Source organism: Geotrypetes seraphini, chromosome 5 (assembly GCF_902459505.1).
Source record: "Geotrypetes seraphini chromosome 5, aGeoSer1.1, whole genome shotgun sequence".
NCBI classification, from domain to species: domain Eukaryota; kingdom Metazoa; phylum Chordata; class Amphibia; order Gymnophiona; family Dermophiidae; genus Geotrypetes; species Geotrypetes seraphini.
Genome location: NC_047088.1, coordinates 189,639,421 through 189,654,591, shown reverse-complemented (window position 1 = coordinate 189,654,591; position 15,171 = coordinate 189,639,421). Strand labels below are relative to the sequence as shown.

The following is a 15,171-nucleotide window of genomic DNA, read 5'->3' as shown; positions in this document are numbered from 1 at the left end:
GATTTGCATACAATGACAGTGTGCACACTCATTATTTTCATGCATATTCATAGCAGATATCAAGAAGACCTGACTGGCTTGGTGAATCGAGAACCCCTGGTGTAAAGTGACTGATTGGATTAGGATCTGGTTGAGTAAGAGATGACAGAGTACTAATCAATGGCATTTACTCTGAGGATAAGGTTATCATTAGTGGTGTGCTACAGGGATAGGAACATGTTCTAGTTCTTTTTAACATTTTAGTGAGCAATATAGCTTTGCCGATGATTCCAAAATCTGCAAAAGGGCAGAAACTTTGGAAGTGTGGATAACATGAAGGAGGATCTAGCGAATAATCTAGAATTTGGCATCCAAAATTTTATTGTAAAAAAAATGTATGGTTATGCATTTCAGCTTTAAAAACCCAAGGGTACAGTAATGTAATGTAATTTATTTCTTATATACCGCTACATCCGTTAGGTTCTAAGCGGTTTACAGAAAATATACATTAAGATTAGAAATAAGAAAGGTACTTGAAAAATTCCCTTACTGTCCCGAAGGCTCACAATCTAACTAAAGTACCTGGAGGGTAATAGAGAAGTGAAAAGTAGAGTTAGAGGAAAAATAAAAATAAAATAAACATTTTAACAAGACAGCATTGATCTAAATACTTTGGAAGGTAGAAGAGAGGAGAGAAAGGAATAGAAGCAGAAGGGGGAGCCGTTGAACAGTAGAATTCTGGAGAAATTTAAATGATAGAAATAGAACAAAACAAAGACAAAAGGCAAAACAATAGATAAGATTAAAGATAAATCATAAGCTGGAAAGAAAAATAAAATAAAACTTTGTCTTCAATCCACGGTTTCAGCGTCAGTGATGAAGTGGAGCAGGTAAGTTTAGGAGGAGCGATTGACGTTTCCAGAACGGGCTTCTTCAGGGAAGAGACTTGGCAGACAGTCCCAGGATGCCTATGTCTCCTCCCCTGCGATGTTCTCCCATCCATGCATTCCCTCCCAGACACACTGCCCGTGCCCCAGCCGCTCCAAGGAGGCTGCCCCAGATGAGGCCCACGGTGAATGCAGGATTCTCTCCTCTGCGGGAAAGCCGCCTGGAGCCGACAGTCGATCTTCTTAGCGGATTGCATGGGGGGAAGAGTTCACACTCTTGGTAGGATCGGGTTGTGGCTGGTCTCGTTGCTGCTTAGGTGTAAAAGCAGTTGATCTCCTACTTCTGATAATATTTAAAAGCAAGCATATTGATTTTTCCAACGGAATGCTGGGGGAAGAGCTTACTTGTTTGGCTGGATCAGGGCAAAGGGCTCTCGGTAGTAGTTGGCCGGACAGACGGGAGCCAAACCCGCCTGTCCAGCAGGCAGCCAACGACGGAATGAGGCCGGATTGGCCCATCCGTCCCAAAGCTCCGCCTACTGGTGGGGCCTGGGCCAATCAGAATAGGCCCGGGAGCCAACCCGACCATGTGCTCAAGGCCCCAACCCCATGAGGGAACTAAGGCTCCCGGACCTATTCTGATTGGCCCAGGCGCCTTAGGCCCCACCAGTAGGCGGAGCTTTGGGATGGATGGGCCAATCCGGCCTCATTCCGTCGTTGGCTGCCTGCCGGACAGGCGGGTTTGGCTCCCGTCTGTCCGGCCAACTACACAAAGGTACGGGGAAGGGGGGTGGGGGGGGTCGGCCAGGGGGGGTCGCGGGTCGGCTGGGGGGGCGGTCGTTGGGGGGGGGGGGGGTTTGCGTCGAGGGCAGAAGGGCCTGGGATCCCTCCTGCCCGTAATGTAGTGCGGGGTAGGGGTAGGGGGTCGCCGTGGCCAGAAGGGTTTGGGCTCCCTCCTGGCCCGAACAACTAGCGGGGGGGGGGGGGGGGTCGCCAGAGCCAGGAGGGCTTGGGCTCCCTCCTGGCCCGATATTGTCAGGGAGTTGGGGAGTCGGCGGGGCAAGAGGGCTTGGGCTCCCTTTTGCCCCGATCGTGTCAGGGAGTCGAGGGGGCAAGAGGGCTTAAGCTCCCTCTTGCCCCGATCGTATCGGGGAGTCAGGGAGTTGGCGGGGCAAGAGGGCTTGACGTCAGAGAAATTAAGAACCAGCAATAAAAAAAAAAAAAAAGGCGATAGTACCTCAATTTAAAATGCTTGCTGTGTGCAATTTTGGAGACTTCATCTTTAAAAGATATAAATAGGATAGAGTCAGACTAGATGATAGCTACTAAAATAGTCAGTGGTCTTCATCCTAAAGCATCCTAATCCAAGAGGCCCTTTTTCTTTCCCTGAAATAATATTCATTTCAGGTTTTCAACTCCAAACACCTCCCTAGAGGCGAATTAACTCCTAATGTTCTATCTATCCCCCTCCAACCTTTATATATTTTTTTATCTCAATGTATTTTTTACCTCCTCTTGTACCTTCCTCCCCTGTCATGTCAGTCTTAAGTAATACTGTATATGTAACCTTCCTTCCTCCTCCACACTTACCTCCTCTTTTACTAAGGTGCGCTAGCCAATTTAGCGCATGCTAAATGCTAACGCGCCCATTATATTCTATGGATGCGTTAGCATTTAGCACACACAAATCGTTAGCCCACACTCCTGCATCTCCAGCTGCCCTCTCCTGTCTCCCCTGCCTAAAAACCGTATTCGTGATTTTTTGACATTCGTGGGGGTTCCTGGAACCCCTGCGAATATTGGGAGAGTACTGTATACAAAGCACACTGTATGCTTTTTAACATTCATTCCTACCAGAAAACAGATAACCTCACGCAAATGCAGGACTAAAAACTAGAAGTACTAATATTTACAAACACACCCTAAGATGCAAGACTCTGCAAGCAGTACAACCCCAGAAGAAAAGAAACAAATACATTTCTTCCTGAACAGACAAATCAATCACTAAATAAAAATAAATAAAAGCATTTCCCCTACCGTTGTTGTCTCTCTCCTTCCATTTGCCTTGCCTTCTGGCCTGCCCCACGGTGATATCTTTGGGCCGGCTCCCTGAATGCTACATTGCACAAAGCTGGGGGCAGCGGCTCCTCACGTACATCTCACGCCTCATCTGGATGCCTTCTCTCTGACATTGCGATGTCAGAGAGAAGGCTTCCGGTTCAGACGCAGGCCGCGTGTAGGAGCCTTTTCCCATGGCTTTGTGCACTGCAGCATTCAGGGAGCCAGCCCGAAGACGCCGCTTTGATCGCACCATGGACCAGCAGCTGTAGAACACTGTCTTGGGCCCGATGGAGATGCCAGCCCCGGTTGAAGAACACTGATCTAATCCTCTACAGACCAATATCCCCCACTGTGCTCTATTTTGGCCCTTTCAAGAAAACACCCTCTTCAGCTCACTAATCATGTCAACTCTGGAAGGGTGTCAATGTTGAGAAGTACCCAAGAAAGGAAAAGCCTCCAAATGGAAGCATAAGCCACAGGTGAAGATGTCTGTATCGCTTGGAGAAGAAAAGAAATAACCTGCTTCGCATAAACCTTACACATCAGCCATGACTTTTCAAAAGCTAGGTCGTAATACCAAAATAGGATGAATATCCATGTTGATCGGACCCTAGGTGAGTAAATCTGGAGATACCAGGAATCTCAAAAGTTCGGAAGTCGAAAGACTCATCAGATCTGCATAGCAAGGATGGTGCAGCCAATCCAGAGATTCTCTAATTACTGTGCCCTGAAAGCCAGGGGAAAACACTTAAAAAGAGAAACCAGGAGAGGGGATCCAAGATGGCGACGGAGTAAGTCGTGTCGGCGAGAGGCTCCTGCACAACCGGCAAAATATTTACTTACTTGCCTTTTTTTCCTCTCTTTACAATGCCGAAGCGCAGGGGAAGACAGAGGGGTGTTCTTCCTACTTTCTCTGCCTCTTCGCCGTCGACGCAGACGGCGATTACCAGCTTTGCCGTCCCAGTTGGAGCGGGCGTGTCTGCTGATCGAGGGGGGCAGACCTCGATCTTGGAGGGCGAGACTTCGCTCAGCCCGATGGGACCTGGAGTTCCTCCTCGCCCCGGGACGGTGTTAGGAGCGATGTTTGCAGCACAGGAAGCTCCGGAGTTGACTCCTCCGGTGGTGCTGCCGATTTCCCCTCTGACCCCGGATGTCAGCTTGTCGTGCAGCCGACAATGGAGAATGGAGGAACAGAAACCTGTAATGCTACAGAGAAGGAGAAGGTGGAATCCGGTGGAGTGATTCCCGGTACAACTTTGCTTCCTCCTTTGATAAGACCTGATGTTATAGACATGGAGGCTATTTAGAGTGGCCTGGAATCATTGTATAAGGTATGCTCTCAATTCGTCACTTCAGCCCAGAGTACTAACATACAGTTTAAGACTTTTGATGAGAAACTTCTAAAGCAATCCGATAGAATAGACAAACTAGAAAAATCTATGACTGAAGCGAAAGCTTCAATTAATTTACAATTGAAGGGTAAAAATTTACTTGTTAGAAAATTGGAAAATTTGGAAAATGCTAACAGGAGTTTGAACCTTAGACTTTTAAATTTTCCTATCTCCAAATTCCAACCGGCAAGAGAACTGTTTCATTCCTTCTTGAGACTAGTACTTAAATTTCCTGAAAATAATTTACCACCGGTACATAAACTTTATTATTTAAATATTCCTAAAGAGGATAAAGGAAAAGGAACCGTAGCAGGAGATTTAGATCTCACAGCTATCCTGGAAACATCTCAACAAGAAGAAATTATGGGAAGAGCAACTTTATTGGTAACCTTTGTTTTTCAACAAGATAAGGAAGCAGTTCTTCGTCTATTCTATAAAACTGACAATTCAGAATTTCATGGTTCAAAAGTCTTAATTTTTCCTGATGTATCAAAATGGACTCAAGATAGACAAAAGAAATTTTTAATTTATCGTCAGCCAATTTTGAGTATAGGAGCAACTTTTCAGTTACGTTTTCCCTGTAAATGCTGTATTACCTATCAGAATAATAGATATATATTTTATGAACCTGATCAGTTGAAATTTTTTCTTGAGGGTAAGGCAGCTGGTTAAGCTCCAATCCCCTCCATGCCTTTTCTATTAACCAGGATGATAATTTAATTTAATCCAACTGTTTGATCTCCTAATTTAATTTAATTTGAATGAACATTTCTTGGAAAACCAACTTCCCTTGGAGGTGTAGGATTCTCTCTCCCTAGTTTGTGGACTATGAACTTAGTTAAATTTGTGGAATCTTTGATTTATAATTCATGTTATGTTTCTTCTTAAATGTCTATTTCTATTACATTGTTGTTTAACAATTTGTAAAATTATAAACAAATAAATAAATAAAAAAAAAAGAGAAACCAGAGGCGAGAAAGAACCAACGCAGCTGCCCCCTCTGATTGCCACTACCTGCATCTGCTGAAGAAGCTAGGAAGCACTGAATTTCAAGACGAGGCCATGAGGTCTAGTTCTAGGAGATCTCATCTTTATACAAAGAGCTGGAATGCCTGAGCAAATAGTTCCCAATTTCCAGGATGTAGAAGATGTTACTACTACTATTACTACTAATATTTATTATTTCTAAAGTGCTGAAAGGTGTACACAGCGCTGTACATTTTAACATACAATAGACCAGTGTTTTTCAACCTTTTTTGGGCAAAGGCACACTTGTTTCATGAAAAAAATCACGAGGCACACCACCATTAGAAAATGTTAAAAAATTTAACTCTGTGCCTATATTGACTATATATAAAGTAATTCTCTTGAATAGGAATCAAATAAACACAAAGAAAGTATTTTATAATTACTTTATTATGAAATATTAAGTAAACAGAATAGTGAAAAATTATAAAATACTTTATTCAGTGCGAAACCTGGGCCTGTTTGGCTGAACACAAAGCTGATATTCTGGCTGGAATCGAAGAAAGACACACACGTAGCTCTTCGTCAACAGCTCTCAGTCTCTCTCTGTATTTGGTTTTTATAGCATACAAAAATAGACAAATATATTCTCCATCCTTTTTATTAAACCACAATAGCAGTTTTTAGCGCAGAGAGCTGCGCTGAATGCCCAGCGCTGCTCTTGACGCTCATAGGCTCCCTGTGCTAAAAACCACTATTGCGGTTTAGTAAAAGGTGACCATATTGTAAAATAGACAGCAGATATAAATTCAGAACTGTGCATAGTAAGTGAAGGGAAGTTTTCATCTCTGGGAATTTACCCAGTTAACTATTAAGTTATTTGGGCAAATTCCTTTGAAAACTGTGGTAATACTGCCTCCACTTTGCTAAATTTAAAATAAAATCATTTTTCCTACCTTGTCTGGTGATTTCTGGTTGCACTTTCTTCTTCTGACTGTGCATCCAATCTTTCTTCCCTTCTATCAGCCTGTATGCTTTCTCTCCTCCACACCTCATTCCCTCCCCCAACTTTTTCTTCCTCTCTCCCTGACCTTTCTTTCTTTTTTTCTGTTTCTCTTCTTTCCTTCTGTTTCCCTGCCTGCCCCCTTTCTTTCTTTCTCCCTGCCGTTCCCCAAGCCACTGCCACTGCCGCTGCCATCGGCGAACAGGACCCACCAATGGATAACAGGCCCCAAAGCCGACGCCGACGCATGCTCTCCCTGACGTCAATTCTGCAATTGAAGAGGAAGTTCCGCCCAGCCAGGCAGCGATTGGCTGGCCCGAACTTCCTCTCCGACTGCAGAATTGACGTCGGGGAGAAGAAGACTTATCGGCTCGATAGATTAGGTCGCCAAGACAAAGTGAGTCCTGGGTGATCGACTCACTTTGCCTTGGCGAGCTACTGGCGCCCCTGCCTCGGGCCCCCTGTCAGCTCCGGGCCCCTGAATGCAGGACTGGTAGTACTGCCCTGATGGCGGCCCTGTGGCACACCAGGCAACATCTCGCGGCACACTAGTGTGCCACGGAACAGCGGTTGAAAAACACTGCAATAGACGGTCCATGCTCAGATTTTGTGGTGAGAAAGTCTATCTAAACCCTTTTCCTGTCCTGTGTGAGCCTGCCGGTGCCGGGTTTTGCAAATGGCCACCGGCCAGGGCTCAGTAAAGACCGACCTTGACGTGCCTTCAAAGGAAGTTGAAGGTCCTGCTGGTTCTTAATAGTATAAAGAAAAACAAATGTCAGGAACAATAAAGTGTTTCAAAAAGAACTTGAGTCCAACTTTATTTCTCCGGTAGCAAACAGCTACAGTTTAGGCTTTGCACTCAAACATAAACATAAAATTTGGGCTTACAAAAAATACAGCCCACACCTTGCTTGCAGGTAAGTCCAAAATGGTTCTATTGTAGCCTTGCCCTGTCAGTCTCACAGTCACAAAAAGGGCAAAATAAGGCTACCGGAACACCCAGCCTTCACACTGGTCATTCACTATGGTTTTTAAACACTGTTAGAATGTGCAGCCTAGGCCTGGTTTTTAACATGCCTTCCCCAGCCAACTTAACAAACAGCTCGTGGGGGAGGGGAGTAGCAGAATCCACTTATTTAAAGCTTGCCAAAAATTGGCCCCACAATCCCGCCCTGAGGATCTTACGTGGATTCTCTCCACTACTACCCCTTTCACCTGGTCAGCCACAAAGTCCCATCCAAAGAAAAAGGCAAAAGTAAAAATGTTCAACAAAACACTTTCTTCACTGCCTCAGGCAATAAGGCACACCTGCAGCCGTGAACCTAGCATTGCTCACGCTGCTTGCACTCGCCTTGTGCTTCCAGACAGCTCCAAAAGGAAACCAGATTCAAAAGCAAACAAAACAGCAAAGAAATCCAACTTAGCTTTGATCCATGTAGCTTTCCTCTGGTTCCAGGGAAGTATCCATGAGTTCTATGGTGTCCTGGCTGGCTGGTTGGTTGACCTCAGGGACAGTGGTAACATCTGCCATCTCAATGTCCTGATTCTGTGATGATTCAGGAGCCCAGTCCCTCAAACCTCCTTCCTGGGCTGACCCAGGACAGACTGAAATGTTTCTTCTCAGCTCAGCCTCTAAAGCCCTGAGCTGGCCATGCCCTAACCTGTAAGGGGGAAGGACAACCTGTTGCTGCTGCTGAGTTTTATGTTTAGCTTTAATTGGAACCAGCAGTTGTGCCTTAGCTGAGCTGTGAGTCTGCCTCTTAGGCTGTTCTTTTTTGTAAGGCACCTCCTGCTGCTCCAGGCTGTTCTCACTATCATCTTCCCCTCCCCAGGGTTCTGTAACCTGGTGGTTCAATGGGAACTCAGACCCTATCTGTTTGTCTGAGCTTAGCCTGTCACTCTGGTTAGCCCTTTTCAGGGTAAGGCTTGGATTTGGAGGAGATAGACCTGGCACAACCCTAGTCTTAAGGCTGGGGTTGTGTCACCTGTTAAATTATGCGCTAACAGAAGAGGAAGATGAGATTCCACCCATTGAAGCAAACCATTACTTTACTCGTCATCTGAGTACATCAGGTCCTTTCCTGGCTGTAGAGAAATACCACTGTCATAACACTGTCCTAAAAGACCTTTATCGTCATTCCATAAGAATGGTCTGAAACTCCTGAAATGGCAGCCTGACCATGCTTCAGTCCAGAAGAATGAATGAGTACTGAGTCTCCTCTTAATACCAGACTTCTTGCGCTGAGGACTGAAGGCACTGAGCCTCCCAACCCGACAATCTGGGATGTTTGGTGACTTTGAGCCAGTCCAGCAAAGACTGAGGCATGCCTTTGAAAACATTAATCTCACTGAGCCACCAAATTATATTGAGCGATGGATGCTTGAGGAGCCTACTAGATACTACAATTGGAGCCTTGAGATACGTGGAACCACTGGAACAAAAGCAACTGCTGTAGAGCATTCTCATGTGAAAGCAAGCCGAAGTTCCCAGTGGAGTCACCACCATAGATTCTAGAATTTGTACAGAATCCAATACTCTTGTTCTTGGTGACTGAAGAAGGCAAACCTGAGACTGTAACCTGTCGCCCCAGTCTCTGGGAAGAAACACATTCCTCTCCTACATGAACAACATCCCCTGATATTCCAATAATTAGTACAGGAGAAAAGAGTTCTTTGGAAATTTGAAGATTCACATCCAAAGAATTGAAGAAAAAAAGTTCAAATAAAAGAAATCACCCGTTTGTGTCTGACAAATTGACCTGGCTGGAAGACATCCGAATCAAGCAGTCGTCTAAGAAAGAAAGTACCTGAATCTCCTGTTTGCGCCAAAATGCCACTACTGCCCTCATTTTCTAAAATGTTCATGGAGCCATGGCTAGGCCAAATGGCATCTGCCAAAACTAATAGCGCTGCTCGATGTGAGCTAAGCGAAGATAGTGCAAATTCGGTGTCCATAGGGAAATTGTAAATATTCTCACAGTTTTTCTCCAGAAATGTCTAACTCTGAGAAACTAATTTACAAGAATGAGATCCAGCCCCCGTCTGACCAATTCCCCCTTCTTAGGCACTATGAAGTAAATGGAATAACTGCCCTTAGTTCCGGAAGAACTAAAACTTCTGCCCCGAGTACCAGTAACACTTAAAAGGGGTCTCGCACGAACGTAACCTTTGGAAGCTCAATATATGGTCACTCCAAGAAAGAATCTGAAATGGGAGGAAGATTCAAAGTTGCAAGCATCCTGAAAAATGCCCAAAGCTCCCTGACCTGACATCATAGTGTCTCCCCCCTCACGAGAAAGCATAAAGAGTTACCAGAGGAAGTGAAGACCCCTTCAGAATGAAAAGCAGACAGTCGAGGGACGGCTGGACAAGAGCTGTAAATTCTGAAGAAAGGAACTTTCCCAGAAAAAAATCCAGCTTTGCAATGTAAAATGGAGTATGTTGGAATTCAGAAAACAGTGCTAACTCCATGTAATGTTAGCAAAAAACTGACTGCCTTTAAAGTGAAGACATACTAGACGTAATCTAGAAGCTGCATTGACCGCCCCATGGGAAACAATCTGCACCCTAATTGTTATCAGATAAAGCTCACATCCCTAAAGAGAGCTTCAGGGATGATTCCAACAGCCACAGTGACAGCTACTGTGAGAGTAGCATTTGCTACTCTGTGGGTTTGGGAGAATAGATAACTTGTCCCTGGTTAGAAAGAGCCACACTGCTCTTCCTGCCAGTTTGAGGGACTGTCTAGCAGGTGCCATGAGAAGATGGCGACCTGAGAAATCTGTGCGAGAAGCTTTGAAATTTGCAGTCCCTGGCACACTAGAAATAGAAAAGACAGTTCAGGAATCAATTCTATAGTGCTACCAGACACACACATCGCATTTGTGCTACCAGACACACACAGCGCTGCACGGAGGCACAAAGAACAAGAAAACCTCTAAACCTACTTAGACTCAGCCTTCAGGAACACCGAGAGAGACAAGAAGATACCTGTATGAAACACAGGGTACTCTCATGCCGCTGACATCACTGTGCAGCAATTTGCTTTCTGCTGACCCATAACGGCAAAAAACTGAGATTGGGCGGCTGAGCACAGGGCAGAATCTCTTTCTTAAGCACCGTGAGGCGTAATAGTACAGTCCCGATTAAAGTAGTTGAATCTTTTCAAGAAGAGAGAGTGGGGAAACACATACACAAGGTATATCACCGCAACAGTGGCAAAAGCTGTTGAAACACTCCTGACGCATAGAACCCCGAAAACAGGGAAGCTGCGGGATAGTGACCTAAGTCAATTGCAAAATAAACTCCGTGAATGCTGCGGTGCTCCTGCTAGCGCCGGAGACCCAAGCACGTGCCTGTTCATGCTGAAATGAGCTGGCTCTATCAACAATGCATTAAAAAACCTACCCGGAGCCAACCATTAAAATATTTTTCCCACTGTCATGGTATAAAATGCTTAAAATAAACATTGGAGAAATAAATGAATGCTGCTTCGTTCTCAACTTAGGAAAATATGCACACGCCTTATGCGCTCAGTCAGGAACCGGCTATGTGAAGAACACACCCGAAGCCATCCAAATATTTACCTCCACCCGGCCGCGGGAACTGCCAAGCAAAGTCCGCCTCAGGGAGAAATCCCACTACCGCTGTGGCGCTGCTGCCAAAGTATGAAAACAAGCGCACGTCTACAACACGCGGGAAGGCACTAGTTCCATCAACGGAGCTCTATGCATACACCCGAAGCTCTTTACTGAATAAACTTCATACAAATGTAAATTTACTTGTCAGTCACTAAACCATTTCCACAACTCTACAAAATATAGCGTTTGATAAAAAAGATATTCCTTCTGTAAACTTACACCGAACCCGCAGCTCCACCATATCCAGAAACCAGAAAAGAAGTTCAAATAAAACATATACTCACAACTTTGTTGATAGTGCCGGGAGATGCCGGTTGCTCAGCACTATGAGGGCAGAATTGTTTAATAGTCACTGAGGTCTCTTTTTTTTTTTACAGTGAAGGGAAAGAAGAAAAATCGAGACCCAGTAAGACCCTCTATCATTGGAGGGAGGATGAGGCAGGGACCTGGGGGGGCCCAGGTGTAACCCCTAAAGCCGGCACCATTCAGCCGGACACCCCTGTCTCACTGAAGAGAAACCTCAACAGGAGAAAATAATTTTCCAGTCACAGCCAGAATGCAGGAGCTAGTTGAATAGCGACCATTACCTGCTGGGAGATAGAGCATACTGAAGATGCAGGAGGTGTGCCAGCCAATAGGACCACCTGTTAATCAGTTTCTCTATCTCCACCTGCTGGTAGATATGTGCTATCCCATTGGTCTCTGGACTCATTTGCTGCTGTTGCTAAGGAAATTGGCCATACTGCTCATAAGGTTCAGGTTAGAGTCCTGGAAAATTTGAGTTGCAAATGTATGTTAGTGAAACACCTTTAGTACAGCATTGGAAAGTACAATTTCACATTTTGGATGACTTGAAATATGCTGTATTGGAGGCTCCCACCCTAATCCGAGGTGGTAATTTGTCTCAACAGCTTTGGAGGAGGGAACAGTGCTGGATTCATTGTATGGGCACTATGAGGTTCATAATTGAAATTGAAATACATCTAAAAACCTGCCTAAATTGGTACTTGGACGATCAAAACGGCAGATCGTCCAAGTGCCAATAATCGAAATGGGTTTTAATCATATCTAAAAGCAGCTTAGGCCTTTTCACTGCCACTGTATGCCCAGAGTGAAAAGGGACATTTTGAAGGAGTGGTTAGGGCAGGAGGTAGGTGGGATGTGGGCCGACTTAGATTTAGTTGTCCTGCAGCGATAATCGAAAGTCTAACGAGACTGCCTAGAAGGAACTTAGACCTGTTTTTAGATTGCCTAAGTCACAACGCATAAGTGCCCAGAAGGTATCCAAAGTGACCAGATAACAAATGCTCGGAAAAAGTACAGACCGCCACACAGTCCTCCAGTGATTCTGCCAGATATTTGGCCACTGTTAGAAGTATGATACTGGGCAAGATAGATCTTTGGTCTGACACAATAAGGCAATTCTTATGTTTTTATTCTGTTTTACTTACCTACTACCTCTTTGAGATCCTGCTTGAAAACAGTTTATAGGTAGAAAGAGTAACTCAAAGTCTTCAGGTCTAAAAACAATAAAGCATTATTTTAAAAATGGCATTTTTAAGTTTGCATTTACAAGTCCTACAGAAAATGTACTATAAGTAATGTAAAGAAGTGAAAACCTCTTAATACTGACTCTTTATAATCTTACTCTTTGACGATGATTCTGCTGAATACCTTTGCATGTTACTGGTGCTAAGGGCTGTGCATACTATTCATTTTTTTTTTTTTAAATAACTAGATTTTTAATAGAAAAGAATGATGAGCAGGGAGGTGGGTACTTATCTCCATATGTGGTGGTCTTGTGGGAGGGTGTGGGGCTTTTGGACTGGGGTATTCATTCGTATCTCCCAGATTCTATGTAAGCCAGTCCCTGTTGACTGGTGCCATGCCCTACTGTTTTGGCATCAGCTAGATCTAAAATGGGGTGAATCCCTGTTTTGTAAGCTGGCTATCACTGCAGCCAGGTTGGTATTGGCTTCTACCTGGAATCGTTTGGTGGAGCAGCGTTTGCAGTACTGGCAGCTTCTGTACCACCTTACAGCTCTGCAGCATGGTAAACAGCATGGGTATGCTCATATTTGGCTGAACTTCAGGGTGAGCTGTTTGTAGGGTTCAGTAGTAGGGTTGGGGGTGGGCGTAGTGTGTGGGACCTGATGGTTTATGGGAGTGGTTGGGGGGTGATCTTTTGTTCCTTTGGGCTTTATTCTTATTGGTAGAGACCATTTGCCTGGGGTATGAGCTACGGGATCTGTCCTGGGGGAGGGGGGGTAATGCTATGGAGAGGTTACTGAGGGGTTTGGTTTGCATTTGTCTGTTTTACTGTGAGTGTTGTTGGTTGCAGTGTTTGATCTTCACTGGCTGTAATCTGTAATCTGTTTGTATTTGATTCTGTTTTTCATTTTTTCAAAATAACAAAACAAAACAAGCTTTTATTTAAAAATAAATAAATAAACAATTATGAGCCAAAAACAGAACATATCCTGAAAAGAATATGGGCATTAATGTTTAACTCAAAAAACCCAAACTACAGCACAATATATGTCATCTTAATTCTTCATAAATAAACAATGTTGTCATCAAGATGAGACAATTAATTTCTATTTAAGGACAACTGGCTTTTTGATTTCATAATACCAAACCTTTTAAAAAAAATAAATTTCAAATTACTAAATCACATCAAATGTAGCTGATGAAACAGGAAACAAAAAGAAACAGAAACAAAAGAAAATTAAGAGAAAATATTTCTTCAATTCATCCATAAATCTAAATAATAGGGCCAAGATATAAGAATAAATAAAAAAGAAAAAGAAAATAACCAAAGAACAAACAATATATAGCCAGTGTTAACAATGTTCCCTAAATAACTGTAGGAAAATCATCTGGACTTTTAGGGCTCCTTTTATGAAGATGCGCTAGCGTTTTTAGCGCATGTATCGGATTAGCGTGTGCTAGTTGAAAAACTACCTTCTGCTCAAAGGAGGCGGTAGTGGCTAGCGCGCGCTTTTCTGCATGTTAAGGCCCTAATGCGCCTTCGTAAAAGGAGCCCTTAATTCTTCCTTAGAAACCACAAATTATAAAAGTTGCTTAGGTTTACAAAAATATAAGAATTACTTTGAACAATGACCCAAGTACAAGGAAATTGAAGAAAAAAAAATTCATCCTTAGAATCTATGCATGTGGGCACAGGTTCAAAACTTCTTGGCAATGTCTCTGGATATTTCTAGAAATATCTTGGAAAATTCTGTTCTTGGATTCCAGAAACTCTTGATGCTGAATATTGGCTCTGACAGGCTCACCAAAATGTGGGCTAGTTAGAGGCAGGCCAAAGGGTGGTACTGAATATTTCTGGAGTCCACATAAGGAATGCCTGTTCCTGACTAGCCCATGTTTTGGGGGGGTCAGTCAGAGCCAATATTCAGCAGTACTGCCCAGCTTAGTGACACTGAATATTGGTGGTTGCCCATTAATAGCTAAGGACAGAGCCTCTCTGACCCACTTAAATCACTCTGAATATCAACCCATTTGTATTTCCACAAATTTCCTGTAATTCAGAAACTTTAGATTTTAAAGAAACCACTTTGGCAGATTACTGGTCCAACGCTTGGGCCTGAACATTCAACATTTCAGATAAAGAACTTAAATCAGAAGAAACTTTACCACTATTTTACTCAAGTGAGAGTTCAAAGTACATAGAACATTCCAAAGTAACAACCGTTGGCTTAATCAGCTTACTCATTAGTTCCACAGGAGCCTCTTCCACCTTACTCACAGTACTCACTGTTGAAGACAGTGAAGTCTGGTCTCAGACCTCCAGTGGGATGAATGTGCAAACCAGAAGGTCCTCCAAATACTGTGCAGAAGAGAGAACCCTCTCTGACTGCTGCCCTACCCAGCCACAAAAGAGCTTCTAGGTTGTGATGGAGCCAAGAAATCCCGTTGACATTGTAGCTGGGAAAACACACCTTCAGCATGGCTGAAACAGTCTCCTCTTTCAACTACGTTGGGATTTGAGAAATGCATCATGCGTAGGCTGTCTCAATAACTGAGAGCTGCCCAAAGTCAGAGGTTGAGATTTTCCCCTTCCCTTGCCCATCTGCCCTGGAGATGGTGTCTGTCAGGCAAGTCTAGAATGATGCATTGAAGAGCTCTCTCTTGTGCATCTGCTCAAGATGCTATCTTGGCCACAAAACAGTCTTTAAGGTGGCACCAGCCTCTAATATTTACTGCTGCATAAGCTTTCAAAG

General features: G+C 44.0%; 1 protein-coding gene across 3 annotated transcripts in view; it reads right to left on the bottom strand.

Moving 5' to 3' along the window:
- Positions 1-15,171, bottom strand: part of CERKL (ceramide kinase like) — a 208,068-nt gene that overhangs the window by 23,341 nt on the left and 169,556 nt on the right. For all 3 annotated transcript variants that reach the window (XM_033944113.1, XM_033944114.1, XM_033944115.1), the window contains exon 8: positions 12,379-12,447. In XM_033944113.1, coding sequence (XP_033800004.1) covers positions 12,379-12,447 — 69 coding nt within the window. The remainder of the gene's footprint in view (positions 1-12,378; positions 12,448-15,171) is intronic.